At 42.9% G+C, this 15165-nt stretch overlaps 1 protein-coding gene across 1 annotated transcript in view; it reads right to left on the bottom strand.

Annotated features, from left to right (window-relative positions):
- ryr2a (ryanodine receptor 2a (cardiac)) overlaps window positions 1–15165 on the bottom strand; it is a 122455-nt gene that overhangs the window by 70333 nt on the left and 36957 nt on the right. The window contains exons 19-29 of the mRNA XM_017310781.2: window positions 14384–14478; window positions 14117–14292; window positions 8314–8966; window positions 7202–7402; window positions 6293–6398; window positions 6074–6211; window positions 5483–5610; window positions 4441–4586; window positions 2070–2184; window positions 1823–1955; window positions 612–715 (exon numbers count right to left, since the gene is read on the bottom strand). Coding sequence (XP_017166270.2) covers window positions 612–715; window positions 1823–1955; window positions 2070–2184; window positions 4441–4586; window positions 5483–5610; window positions 6074–6211; window positions 6293–6398; window positions 7202–7402; window positions 8314–8966; window positions 14117–14292; window positions 14384–14478 — 1995 coding nt within the window. The remainder of the gene's footprint in view (window positions 1–611; window positions 716–1822; window positions 1956–2069; window positions 2185–4440; window positions 4587–5482; window positions 5611–6073; window positions 6212–6292; window positions 6399–7201; window positions 7403–8313; window positions 8967–14116; window positions 14293–14383; window positions 14479–15165) is intronic.

Genomic DNA, 15165 nt, shown 5'->3' with positions numbered 1-15165 from the left:
TTCAAAGATTCATTCCTGATGATGATGGCTGTCAGTCAGGACCTACAGGCTGAAGTGGTTCTGAAGAAACTTCTGACTGAAGATCAGTGCTGACTGTTACACTAGTTTTCAGCTAATATGTTACCACTATTTCTTTATCTGCTCTGGATTCATGGATCACTTTGCAATAATTACAGAAATTATCTCTTCTTGCTCCTTTAGCATCTTTAAGTTCTGTAAAAGAATTTTTTGCATAATTTTAGCTGCTTTTGTGCAAATATTGTCAAATTTTTCTTGACAAACTTTAGATGCTAAAAACTGACTGAAAAGGTTCAAGTGTCCTGTGGCAGGTAAATAGATCTATATTCCAAATGGATGATGATGCCACAGTAGATTTCTGGTTTTTGTTACTGAATTAATGTCATTTTATTCCAGTGGGAGCACCCAGTGGTGGGCTGACAGGGCTTTGGGAAAGCTGCAAGATTTTTAGTTGGGAGATGAATGTGGTTAAAGTAAAACCAGTCTTACTTGAATCGGTTAGGGACAGGTAGTTCACAGCCATAATATATTGGACTTATTGTAGATGGAGGAGGACACATGGATGCTTATATGAGTGCATTTGTAAAACTCACCTTTTCCAGCTCTGGTTCTCTTAGAGCTAGAGCCAGTTCATTGTTATCCATGACTGATGCTGCAGCCACGTCCAGAGGAGTGGATCCACGCATGGAAGGAGAGGCTGAGAGAAGAGAGGAAAAATGGAGAACAGAAGAACAGAGAGCAGGAGCACTGGTACCATCATATAAAGAAAGAACATGTTTACATTTTGTTTTTAACATTTTCCTTCTGAACATGTCAGAGCTGAAATGCATCATCATGCTTCCCCATGACCGTTGATCTGCACTGATCCTTTAAGATAAACTTGTTTTGTCTTTCATGTAAATGTACAAAAATCTATCTGATTTGGTTAAGCCATCTGGTAGATGACGTTCCATGGCCATTTCATCCTGAATACCTTTCTCCTGTGTTGTTCTTAGCCAGGAAATGTTCTTTGTAGAAAAGGGGAATGGTTGTGTAGGAGATTTTCTTATTGTTATTTTTTTCCTTGTAGGTAAGTTTGTTTTCTTGCTTCTAGTGTTACGATCTGTGTTTTCTGTATAATAATCTTGGGATTTTCTATTTAGTCCTGTTTCCCTGAGTCCTGCTGTCCTGTCAGCCCTTGATTGTTCCCAGGTGTGTCTCGTCCCCTTGATTACCCCGTGTGTATTTTAGTCCACCTGTTGTCTCTGTCTTTTGTCAGATCCTGGTCGCACGTCTATAGTCTAACGTTGAAGCTCTCCAGTTGTACTGTGAAGTCCTGGTTTGCTTAGCTCTTGTTGCTACCGGTATTAGCTGTGTGCTAACTCTCTGCCGTGCTGCCTGTTCTGGACTGTTGAGCTGTCTTCATTAAATTCATCATCATCTTCATCACAACCTGGGTCTCAGCGTTCATTCTCACCACCACCAACCACACCCCATGACATCTAGTTTGAAGGAGAAGTTTTGTTAAATGGGCGAGGGCAATGTCTTCCTGCCAAGATTTCATATCTTTGCAGTTTTGGTTGCTATTGGTCTATTTGTACTTACCAGTGAAATTACTGAAAACAAAAGTCCATCTATCAATTTTCTCACACCCTTATTCCTAATGGGGTCAAAAGGGGTGCTGGTGTTTATCTCTAGTGGTCAATGGGCAACAGGCGGGGTCACCCTGGACAGGTCACCAGTCCATCGCAGGAAAGCCTAAAGTAACTTTCTATATTCTATTTACAGTTAACTATTAGCTAATGTGGTTAGCTCTTCTACTTACCAAGGCCTACGCTGCTATTCTCCAGCAAGTAGCTCAGATGGTCAAACATGGCCTTCTGGTTCTGGCGGCTGATTCGGCAGAAGTAGCACAAAAACCGACAACAGTTGGCCACCATTTTAGGAAAGGTGATTTCCTGTAAACACATTTAACCACAAACAAAAGCGTTTGTGTATATAATTTTAAAAAACACTTCCTAGTTACGCATATGTACATTTATTTGCTTATTGAGGTTTTGCAGCCTGCCTACCTTGGAGTCTCCTCCACTGAGAACGTTAACCATGACCTCCATGACCGTCTCATGCATGCCCAGAGCTCTCATCAGGTTGGGATGCTGGTAGAAAACCTTGTTGTTCATTATATCACTGCAGAAAAAGGAAACATTTTCAATGCTAAACTCCTCATAGATCTGTACACTGAGTAAGCACTCTTTAAAATTCCTGCTTGTCTCTGCACAGCAACTGTCTTTTATGCTTTTATTATTAAAGCTTTAATTAATCTGGCCAATGATACTGACATAAAGATATATTTCTCAAGAGTGAGCTGGAAAGGCAGCAGCATATCTTAGTGGAATAACTAGACAGAACAAACAAAGAATACGAAAGGCAACTTTGCATTTTAGGAGAGACCTGATATACTGGGCTGAAACTACACTTGGCAAAACCTGTGTAAAATTTGTGCTAATTCTCCTTAGCTGTGCTGGGTCCCTGCTGTGAATTAGATCTATTATAATTGGCTTTATGTTTAAGGTGGTTGTCCTGAAGCTCAAGTCTTTTTCAAAGTAACACTTTATTTGAAGGTGTAAATAAGACTGACATGACACTGTCATAAACATGACATAACATCTGTCATGAACATCAGTAAGTTTTTATGAATATTTATGGCTGTTGTCATAAAGTGTCATTTGGTAAATCATGACACTTTTAATACAAAGTTGACATTATTCAAAATTGTCTTCATTATGACAACTTGTCATTAACCAAGAAATCATGATCTGACATAAATTTGTTATAAAAGTATCACCGATTAAACTTTAAAATTAGCTTTATGTAGTAATATTGTATAGCTCTGCCATGTTGTCCAGTCTTAATTTTCTTAATTTAATCGATCCTAAAGTTTTACAGCAAGACGTCTACTAAGCACGTATGAACTTAGCATTTGAAACATTATTTAAGGCTGTTTTAACCCTTCTGCGTGCGAAGACTGAGACAAACGTAGAGGACTGTGGCAAATGACACACGTTTTACGTGTGTGGGGTCGGTTGAACCATAGAATAGACGCCTCATGGCCGCTCTCGCCTATTGTCGCTGACGAGATTTAGGACGGCCATCTTGGAGCGGTCCACCACTCCACTCAGCGTTATGTATTTAGCAGCGCAATGACGTATTGCTGTTAATATTACAGCAACATTAACTACCTTGCTGTAAGTTAATGTTAGCTAAAGTTATTAAACTCCATTACTGTAAGGTTAGCCCTTAATATCAAACATATTTTAATGACAGGCAAATAGGTTTTTCCCCTCCAATCTAGCAACTTAAAAGTTAACATGTTATTCAAAGTTATCCTTTATGTGCATTATTTAGCAACTTGGCTGATGTGACACAGTGCTTGTGTTCTTTGCTTTGGAAACTTTGGCCACATGAAGACCCATGTTAGCCTAAGGCAGAGGTTCCCAAACTGTGGGGCGTGCCTCCTAGGGGGAACGCCGTGCCATTGCAGGGGGGCGCGGGAAGCCGTCTGGATGAAAAAAAACAAAACATGAACGCTGTATGCGCTGGGTTTTTACCTTAGAATGGCCAACTCTCTGTTATTCCTCTGTCAATGTGATACAGTAGGGGCTTTTGCATTTGCCATATCTGTGTCTGTCACTTTTATCAGCAGTTAAAACTGTTAAATCCGTTAACATGTCGTAACCTGTTTTTCCGAGCCGCCTTTAAACGCAACATGAGCACTAGGACACTCGCGCTGGGTTTTCCTCTGAGGCATCACAGAGCAGCTGGATTTGTTCAGAGATTAGATTACATACAGGTGGACTATGTTTAGTCATTAGCAGTCATGAGACAACTTCTGAAGGAAATTGGTTGCACTGAATCCTTTCACATACCACACTGTTCAGTTTTTATTTGTAAAAAAATGTTTTAAGTTATGTCTAATTTTCTTTCTACTTTTGAAAGTTAAAATGCTTGGATTATATTTTTATTGCACAGTTCCAGAGTCAATGCTGCACTTCAAGCTGTTGATCTGTTTGGCAGATAATACAGAGAATTACACTTTTATAAGTTCTTTGCAAAACAGTTCAAATTCAGTCAGATTCAATGGAGTGTCTGAAAATCAATTTTCAAATGATGCTGCAGATTTGAAGTTTGATTTAGGTGTGGGCTTTGACATGAATATGCTTCGATCTCATAAATTCCAATCTTGCTCTAGATGTATTTGTGGAGTTATCACGCAGCTGGAAGATGATTTTCAACTACAGTCTCTAGTCAACATAGCTGCTTTTCTTCTGGGAATGTTTTCAGTTTATCTCCAAACAGGATAATGCTGTCAACATGTTTCCCAAGGGCAAAGTCTCAAAGTCATTCCAGGTCAAAGTTCAGAGTCTGACAGCCGCATGGCCTCACCCAAGCCCTCTGATCATCAGCTTCTCCTCCTCTCTGCCCATCCGGACGCTCAGCAGAGAGCGGATCTGACCCAGGGCAGCCAGCAGGTTGATGGTGTCCTCTATGGATACGGAGTTGATAGTGTAGGCTTTAGGAAGAGCTCGAACCTGAACAGTCAGCCAGACAGACAGTGCACACATGTAACAGATGTGCAGACCACACACACATCCACGTAGACATGAATACGTGGACGCCTCATTGAACGCTGAGTTCTATGTTACGTCACCACCATCTTGGATGTGGCAGTAGAGTGATCCATAATCACTCTACTGTGTGAGAGAATGTGTCAGTGTCAGGCATCAACTTAAAATACTTTATAGAATGGCACTTTCTAAAGTTTGATCCATTTACCTCATTAGCTTTCTGGCAGATCTACAACATTCAACATGGCAGATGCTGTGACGTATCGCAACAACTGACCAGCTCAATGAGGCATCTACGTTTTCATGTAACTGGCACATTGGTTGCTAGGGATTCACTACACCCAGTTGCTGTTTATTGACCAGCTATCATATTTATAAACTAAATTTATCTTAGTTTTTACCTTAGTTATCACTGATGTGTAACAATTAGCAGCACTAAGTAAGCTGCAAGGCAATATTATTTATGAAGAACATGTACAAGACAATTCAAAGAGCTTTGTAGAAAAAGAGCTTAGAAACAAATTAAACAAGATAAAACAAAGGAAATATAAGGGAAAAGTTGACTACTTAACTACTTGACTACTTAAGTTAAAAAATTAAAAAAATATATTTTTATTATAATAAAAAAAAGGTTAAAAAATAAAATAAAAATCTGTGGTTTTCTTATGTCTAATGCACTAGTTTTTCTAAATGCTGTGCTGACTGCTGTGTTAAAACTGCTGTCTCTCCAGAAATACTTGAAGTTTCGTTTATAGATATTGGCATAGACATAATACTTCCTTATTGTTAACCTGTGCCTCGTCAGGACTTTTTCTAACTTTCTACCAGTATTTAGTAAAAGAAGACTGACACAGACACACCTGTCCTCCAATGCCATCATACTGGCGGTGTAGAAGGACAAACATGGCTCTCACTAGCTCTGGATCCTCTATAACCGACTCCTGAGCCCAGTGGACCATCGTATCAGAGATAAGCTGCTGTAAGGTACCTGTGGAAAGAGAAAAAATGAAACTGAACAAAAGTAAATGAGACTGATGCCAAAACATAATGTCAAACTTTTATACTTTTGTATATGCTGTATTTCCAACTTTACAAAGATGTACTAACGGTACGCGCCAACAGGTAAGATGAAACCAAATGAATAATTCTTGTATGTTAACCTGTGAACTGTGGTGCTTGCATGGTTTTGTCAAAATTAAGTTCATTTCAAAAGCGTACACCTACTTAGTGATGACATAAACCATGAGGAAAAAAAAAAGAAAAAGTGTTGATCAGAGAAGACCAAAATTGAACTGTTTGCCTTCCAAGCAAATCCCAGCATGTGGTGGAAAAGCTGAACACAGGGTTGAGTTGTTTGGGCGCACCCTAAAATACCAACCCTGTGGTCAAACACTTGGGGGGATCACGTTACCAGGCTCTGTGTTTACTGATCTGTCTACATTAAACCTTACTGGGTTTCCTGTCCTTTTTTTCCTTGGGCAGGCTGCCCATCTTCTTCTTCAGGTAGGACACCTTCTCCACCAGCGACATGAGACGACCTCGAATGGTAAAGTCACTGTCCCCATCTATTCCTCTCTCCTCGTCCAGCTCTACACAGGACCAACACAATGCTACCATTAGTTGCAGTTAATCAATATGAAAATGTTTTGTTAGGAGGGTGTGAGACAGACCACAGTGTCTCATCAGATCTTCATGGAAGTCCAGTAGCTGCTCCCGGATATATTCCGGACAGGGACATTCCTGCTTGTCATCCTTGAAGTTCAGCAGCATATTGATCTTGGAAAATAATACAAAAGTATGATAACTGTTCTCATAAACATAAACCAGTTTATGGTACTTTACACTAATTTAATATGAACAAAATGAAGGTTTGGATTTGGGAGAACTTTTCTTGGGTGCTCTGAAACTTTTAATCAAAATCTGTCCAGACATCCTGTCATCCTGTTTTTTAAGTTTCCCTTTGGACTTGGCTGCTTTTGAACTAAGTGTTATTTCGAGTTTGGAGCATGCCACCAGCAGATTGTCAGAAAAGTTAGTCTGAAGAGCTTTGAAATAAAGGATGATGTCTCTTTTCAGGCTGGAATTCTTTTCCTCAATCTTCAATGGACAAATTTCAAGTGATGTTGATGAAGCCTACTAGTTTTTTCGGTAACACTTTATTTGAAGGAGTGTGCCTAAGACTGACATAACACCTGTCATGAACATGAAGGAGTCTTTATGAATGTTGTCATGAAGTGTCATTTGGTAAATAATGACACTTTTAATGGAAAGTTGCTCTAAAAGTTGCATTGAAAGTCCATTAAAAGTACCAACTTTGCATGATTTTGTAAATTATGATAATTTAATGCAAAGTTGTCATGATTTACCAAATGACACTTCATGACAACTGTCATAAACATTCATAAAGACTTCTTTATGTTCATGACAGCTGTTAAGTTTATGACAGTGTCATGTCAGCCTTATGTACATCCCTTCAAATAAAGTGTTACTGTTTTTTCTAGTATCATCGTTTTCAGGTTTCCCTCTTCTCCAACTTCAAGACCACAATGCATGACATGTTGCCATGGTGATTTTCCTACCTGTTCCTGTGGGGGAGATCTGAACTCTTTGGTTTTCTTAGCAGTGAGTGCAGCAGACATGTTCAGAGCCAGCATCACTTCATTATAGCGAAAGCGCTGGTTGTCTTGGAGACAAGCAACAAAGTCATCGGAGAAGGCCACCACCGCCTCAATACGATGGCGCACCTGGCAGTCACACAGGTACTGCAGCACATGGCACATCTACACGCACACACACAGATGGACAACAGTCAGCACCATCCACAGACATTCTATGTTTGAAAGTGATTTTATAGTCCAAGGCTCACTGCCCTGCATGTTTTAGGTGTTTTCTTGCTTCAGTGAGCCTGGAAAAAACAGCCACCTGTTCTATACTTTGCTGTTAATCACAGAGTTGCAAAGGAAGTTCCTGTAATCTGGTTCTTTCACTCCTCACCAGTTTGGAACTTTCATTTCATAGTTCCCACCAAAAGATGGATGACTACAAAAGTCTGGGAATCTGTTCTAGCGGCTTAACCACTGAAAGATGTCACTATGTTTAATAACCATCTGATGGTTATTAAACACTACATTATGTGTATTTTGAAGTACAGTGGATGAAACAAAGTATAATGAGTCAAATAGGTGCATAAATAAATGAATAAATTAAAGTGATTATTATTGTACACTTCACATGATCATGAAGCAAATACCTGCTGTCCAGCTGTGCAGAGACTACGCAGCAGTACACAGTGACTCTAAACATGATATAATGAGTTTTTATGTTCTTCATGTTTAATACTAGTGCTAAAGATTTTACACCCAACTTTTATATTTTATACTTTCACAATCTTTATTAAGAATTTGGAAGCAAGAGGAACTTGATAAAAACTAATTTAAAAAGTTGCACTTGTTGAGAATTCTGACATAAAAGTTTTAAACTCATATTTTTTATAGCCTGAATTTGTTTTTGTTTTTTGCAATACAGGACAGATCTGAAAGGATAAGCTCCATGTGCAATATGTGCAAGTAGAAACAGATAAACTGTTATAATTCTTTTCAACAAGATGGTCTTTTTTTTTTGCTGTACTGTAATGTTGGTTATAACCACTCACTCAGCAGCACTGAACAGGACAAACTCTGACTGTGATCACCTGCAGTTTAACGGGCTCTGGCAGCTTCATCTGCAGCAGCCCCTCCTTCGGCAGGTTCCTCCCTCCATTCTCTCCTCTTCCGGCTGTTTCCACGTTCTTCAGCATCTCCAGCTCTCTGGGAAGCTCTTCCTGCCCGTCTCTTGGTTCAGAGAACACAGACGGTTCAATGAGTTGGAGAATGTTTTTTAGATCTCCATTTTGGAAAATTCCCATGATGAGCATGGTGTAGACCAGCTTGATAAGAGGGACGAATAGCAACTCTGTGCTGCCCCCTACTGGATCTCGAACATGCATGCTTCCCTCCCGCACTGCCTCGGTCAGCATCTCAATAGTTTTCACTTTTAAAATCTCTAAAGGGAACTCGGGACTGTACTGGAAACAACTTCCTGGTCCACTGTTTCCGTTGTCATGGCAAGAGGACTCAGTCACACGTATAAAACTTGGACAGGAGAAGTGCATTCTGGGTCTCAGGGATGTGCTGAGTCCGATGCCTGGCAGGCCATGCTTCTTCAGGTCATCTGGAAACAATGTGATGCTTTTTGTTTCATGTGTCATGGGCACAATGTACTCATTATTCATCATCAGCCGAGCTGTTGCGTAGCTCCTCAGATGGATGTCGATGAGGAGGTCATAGTAGCCCGCACGAAGCAAACCTGCAGAGAAATGCACCAGATTCTGTTCAGCTCAATTATCACCATTACTCACTGTCCTCAAAATACCAGGACATGCTTTTAGTGGGTCACTGTTGCACACAAGCATCTTCAGACATAATCATGAGCACCACTGAAAATATTATGGCAGACATTATTCCAAAATTGATTATCTGTGTGGATGGTAAGATCTTTTCCCCATTTAGTGATTGGAATTTGAGGTGCATTATTGGTTGAATATATTACTTTGTATAGTTTTGAGAGTGATTTTGGAGACTTTGCGATATTATTAATGCTATTGAGGATGTTTGGTTGTCCTAGGTGAAAGTTATTAATGTCTATTTTTAATTTGATGGATTGTTTAAATTAGTTATATTGAAGAAACTGTTTCCTGTCAATTTTGTATTTATCAGTAAGCTGTTGCAATGTTAGGAAGTTATGATCATCAAAGATATGGTGGAGGTATGTGATGCCTTTTTCCTTCCATTTCGTTCCCGACAGAGGTGATTTATTTGCAGTGAAATCTGGATTATTCCATATGGGCGTTTGAGTTGTGGGTGAGAATATGACGTTTTTTATTTTATTGATTTTCATTTTCAGCTGTCCAACATCACCAAGATATAGTTGATACAATATAAAATAATCCATAGAACACACCTCACATAGCACAGGATACACGTCATGGGACTTATAGAATCAGACATTTGCACACACTGTACACTTAATGCAACTGATGATCACCTCCAAGCATTCTGGCTCTCTCCACCAATACAAAACTTCTGGAAAAAAACAATCACCAAGCTGTCTCAAATCTCTGGCCACAACATCCCACTATCCCCCTCTGTCTGCTTACTTGGTCATCTAGATAAACTGAACATAAACTCCAAACAGACCCAAACCCCACTGCTTGTGGCTCAACTATAGCCAAGAAAACAATACTGCTCAACTGGAAAAATAGGAAAAAAATCAGCACCTCACAATGGCCAGATCTACTTACACAACATATATCAATGGAGCAACAATCAGCAATACATAAAAACCAGCTTGAATATTTCAATAAAATATATTCCACATTTCTACTTGACATTTCATTGTTGGTGAATTAATACCATGGCGGAGGCAAGGACCAGGGGAGAGGAGGGAGTTGAGAGAGCCAAATAATAGGATTTATGGTGTTTCATCTTTATCCTTTATTTATTATTTATTCTGGCATATGAATTTATTTATTCTCCTTTTTTTCTTCCCTCCCTTATACAGCTTTTCACAAAATATCTGTGATGATAGATTCATTAGAGAATAGAGAAATAATTCAAATTAGAAAATAACTGCCAAGATCAAAAGAAAAAAGCAAATCCTAATTCACATATTAATCAGTTGAATTTTTGTTGTCATAGCAATCGACTATGTTGTGTGTTTTGTTTTGAATGTATCCTTTTTAATGTATACCAACATGTTTGTTTTGCTTGTCTGTCCCCCTATTTGGTTATTTGATTTCTATTGATGTTATTCGTTCTATTAAAAACACCCAAAGAAACAGTCATGAGTACTCTTACTATGCTGTGTGAACTTTGACCTGAACATGACTGTTTCTTTTACACAGAAGTTAAAATAGGCTCCAGCCATCTGTTTGGAAGTGAACAGATGATGTAGTAAACAGATAGAAAGGATCTGTGTGTAAGCTGTAACACACTTGTGTTTGAGAGAAATAATTGTTCACCAAATGCTGACTTATCAGAGAGAAGCCGTGTTAAATGTTTAGAATGGCTTCAGCTTTAGGATGCTATGTTAAGTAGAGCCGGGGTTTTAATGTGTTAAAATGAATGTAATGAATAACTCAAAGTGAATGGGTTAAACATTTTAACACAATTAATCACATTTTCTAATAGAAGTGGCATCCGCGAAAAGCAGGAATGGACCACGGCCCACTGGGGGATCATTTCTGCTTCTAAACCGATCTGATTGGGCGTTGGAGAAGACTATTGTTATGTTCAAGATGTGCTAAAAGCAGTTAGCCTACCAGCAAAGCTATTCACACTGATGGTAGCAATCTACTAGACTGAATGGCTAAAATAACACTTTGTACCAATTTGACAGTTAAAGAATCTGAAGAACATCCATCCATCCATTTTCTTGCACCCTTTTTCCCTCAGTGGGGTCGGGAGGGTTGCTGGTGCCCATCTCCAGCCAACGTTTCGGGCGAGAGGTGGGGTCACCCTGGACAGGTCGCCAGTCTGTCGCAGGGCAACACAGAGACACACAGGACAAACAACCATGCACACACACACTCACACCTAGGGGCAATTTGGAGAGGCCAATTAACCTGACAGTCATGTTTTTGGACTGTGGGAGGAAACCGGAGTACCCGGAGAAAACCGACCATGCACAGGGAGAACATGGAGACTCCATGCAGAAAGACCCCAGGCTGGGAATCGAACCCAGAACCTTCTTGCTTCTTGCAAGGCAACAGCTCTACCAACTGCGCCATCTGAAGAACAGATTAATAATAAATATCTTTGAGGTCATATGTCTGTTCAATAACTTAACAGCAAAATGGATTTTTAAATTTGGAAAGCTTGCTTCTTTTGTTGATATATGGTTTTCGACTTAGTGCTATTAATTCCATGCAGTGTAATGACAGTGAGACCTGGGGAGGCATAGTTGGGAGGAACGGCTCCCCCAATCTGAACCCAAGTGGTGTTCTGTTGTTGGACTTCTGTGCTCATCAAGGATTGTCCATCACGTACACCATGTTCAAGCATAAGGGCGTCCATATGTGCACTTGGCACCAGGACGCACTAGGCCGCAGTTCGATGATTGACTTTGTCATCGTCTCATCGGATCTGCGGCCGTATGTCTTGGACACTCGGGTGAAGAGAGGTGCAGAGCTGTCCACTGACCACTACCTGGTGACGAGTTGGCTCCGGTGGTGGGGGAGGAAGCTGGTCAGACCTGGCAGGGCCAAACGTGTAGTGAGGGTCTGCTGGGAACGTCTGGCGGAGTCCCCTGTGAGACGGAGCTTCAACTCTCATCTCCAGCAGAACTTCGAACACGTTCCGGGGGAGGTGGGGGACATTGAGTCTGAGTGGACCATGTTCCGCACTTCCATTGCCGAGGCGGCCGCAAGGCTGTTGGTGCCTGTCGCGGCGGCAACCCTCGAACCCGTTAGTGGACACCTTCGGTGAGGGATGCTGTCAAGCTGAAGAAGGAGTCCTATCGGGCCTTTTTGGCCTGTGGGACTCCAGAAACAGCTGATGGGTACCGGCGGGCGAAACGGCATGCGGCTCGGGTTGTCGCTGAGGCAAAAACTCGGGCGTGGGAGGAGTTTGGAGAGGTCATGGAGACAGACTTCCGTACGGCTTCGAGGCGATTCTGGTCCACCATCCGGCGTCTCAGGAGGGGGAAGCAGTGCAGACATTATTGATTGGAAGACTGGGGTGGTGGTCCCCCTGTTTAAAAAGGGGGACCGGAGGGTGTGCTCCAATTACAGGGGGGTCACACTCTTAAGCCTCCCTGGTAAGGTCTATTCAGGGGTTCTGGAGAGGAGGGTCCGTCGGATAGTCGAACCGCGGATTCAGGAAGAGCAGTGTGGTTTTCGTTCTGGTCGTGGAACACTGGACCAGCTCTACACCCTCAGCGGGGTCCTGGAGGGTGCATGGGAGTTGGCCCAACCAGTCTACATGTGTTTTGTGGACTTGGAGAAGGCGTTCGACCGTGTCCCTCGGGAGGCCCTCTGGGGGGTACTCCGGGAGTATGGGGTACCGGGCCCTTTGATACGGGCTGTCAGGTCCCTGTATGACCGGTGTCAGAGTCTGGTCTGCATTGCCGGCAGTAAGTCGGGCTCGTTTCCGGTGAGAGTTGGACTCCGCCAAGGCTGCCCTTTGTCACCGATTCTGTTCATTACTGTCATGGACAGAATTTCTAGGTGCAGCCGAGGTGTTGAGGGGATCCGTTTTGGTGGCCTTAGGATCACATCTCTGCTTTTTGCGGATGATGTGGTCTTGTTGGCTTCAACGGAACGTGATCTGCAGCTCTCACTGGAGCGGTTCGCGGCCGAGTGTGAAGCAGCCGGGATGAGGTTCAGTGCCTCCAAATCCGAGGCCTTGAGCCGGAAAAGGGTAGAGTGCCTTCTCCGGGTCAGGGGGGTCATCCTGCCTCAAGTGGAGGAGTTTAAGTATCTGGGGATCTTGTTCACGAATGAGGGAAGAAGGGAGCGGGAGGTCGACAGGCGGATTGGGGCAGCGTCTGCCGTGAAGCGGGCGCTGTACCGGTCCGTCATGGTGAAGAGAGAGCTGAGTCAAAAAGCGAAGCTCTCGATTTACCGGTCGATCTACGTTCCCACCCTCATTTATGGTCATGAGCTTTGGGTCATGACCGAAAGAACGAGATCACGGATACGAGCGGCCGAAATGGGTTTCCTCCGCAGGGTGGCTGGGCTCTCCCTTAGAGATAGGGTGAGAAGCTCGGTCATCCGGGAGGGACTCAGAGTAGAGCTGCTGCTCCTCCACATCGAGAGGAGCCAGTTGAGGCTCGGGCATCTGGTCAGGATGCCTCCTGGACGCCTCCCTGGTGAGGTGTTCTGGGCACGTCCCACTGGGAGGAGGCCTCGGGGAAGACCAGGACACGCTGGAAGGACTATGTCTCTCGGCTGGCCTGGGAACGCTTTGGGATTCCCCCAGAGGAGCTGGAAGAAGTGGCTGGGGAGAGGGAAATCTGGGCCTCCCTTCTGAAGCTGCTGCCCCCGCGACCCGACCCCGGATAAGAGGAAGAAAATGGATGGATGGATGGATGGATGGATGGATGGATGGATGGATGGATGGATGGATGGATGGATGGATGGATGGATGGATGGATGGATGGATGGATGGATGGATGGATGGATGGATGGATGGATGGATGGATGGTAATTAATCCACTAGTCCCTCCACTAATATTAATATGGTGCCCAGAAAGGTTCACCAAATTGAGTTTTACTTCCAAGAGAAATAATATGGATTCACAGCCAACATCTAGAAGAACTGCAAACGGTTTACAACATGTAGGGTAGTAGTGAATCTCATATTGTATGAAATGTTGCTCAAAGGCAGCACTGAGGCATAGTAGGGCAGCAGACAACTTCCAGGCGCAGACTGTGCGCTGCATGCTGTGTGTGTTACCTGGCATGTACTTGTTCTCTATGGCCTGTAGGAGCTGGGCCTCATCGATGTGAGAGCACAGAGCATGAGCCACTCTATTGTTCCCCAAGGCACAGATTGCAGAGTACAGTCTGAGAGTGTGGTAGTGAAACTTTAATAAGCCCTTCTGCTCTGACAGCTCCAGGATATCCACCGACCTGGAAAGCAAACACAATCACCTGCATTAGCACTAACAGACTGGGACTGGACTGACATCCCAGTGTGGCTTTTTAGACAAGGACTGTCCACCTGTTCTCCTCAGGTATGTGGAGAGACATGAACTGCAGGGGATCGCTACACTGCACCTGCCAGCCATGTCGATCATTCACTCTGGAAGCTGAAACCTGGACAAACAAGACAAAACTATTCAAGCTTGACATGTCAAAAAGGAAGTCAAACAAAACATCTCAGATTGTAGGTGTTGACTTTTTAGTAAACACCTGAAAAAGCAAACACCAAGTTCAACGCAGGTCAAGCCCCTCCACCCCCCGCTGAACAATCACAGCACAGAGCCTGGCACTCCTACATCATTCCATATCCCCAAGACCATATTTTAGGAGCCGAAGCAGCAGCATGAATACCCAACAGACTCCATCCTGTCCTGCCCCCACTCCGACCCCAACAGCTGAGACCAGGGCCAACAGTCCCACAGGGCACCCACCCCCAGCAGGACAAGTCCAGGAAAAGTCAGGTCAGCCAAGTGTATTCAACAATCAGCCAAACACCCAGGACCCTGGGGCTCCAAAGGATCCTGAGCTGGAACCTCAGGAGCCACCAGTTTGTACATATGTTCACTTCACTTATGGGATGTCTGTTCCAAAAAGGTCAGAATCCTTGACTGACTTTAAACATGGTTTAGTGACTGAATTATCCATCCATCCGGAGGAACTGTCCTATCTCACAGGAGGAGCCCAGTCACCCTACAGAGACTCTCGACCTCTTTTTGTTTGGGTCGGTCTATTGGCACCTCTGTAGGATCTACAGCAGGTTTGAAAACTTGGTATTAATTATATTGACATTTGTCTTAAGCA

Source organism: Poecilia reticulata, chromosome 19 (genome assembly GCF_904066995.2).
Source record: "Poecilia reticulata chromosome 19, P_reticulata-male-v2, whole genome shotgun sequence".
Lineage (NCBI taxonomy): Eukaryota > Metazoa > Chordata > Actinopteri > Cyprinodontiformes > Poeciliidae > Poecilia > Poecilia reticulata.
Note: the sequence above shows the minus strand (reverse complement) of the source record. Positions and strands in the feature narration are given on the sequence as shown.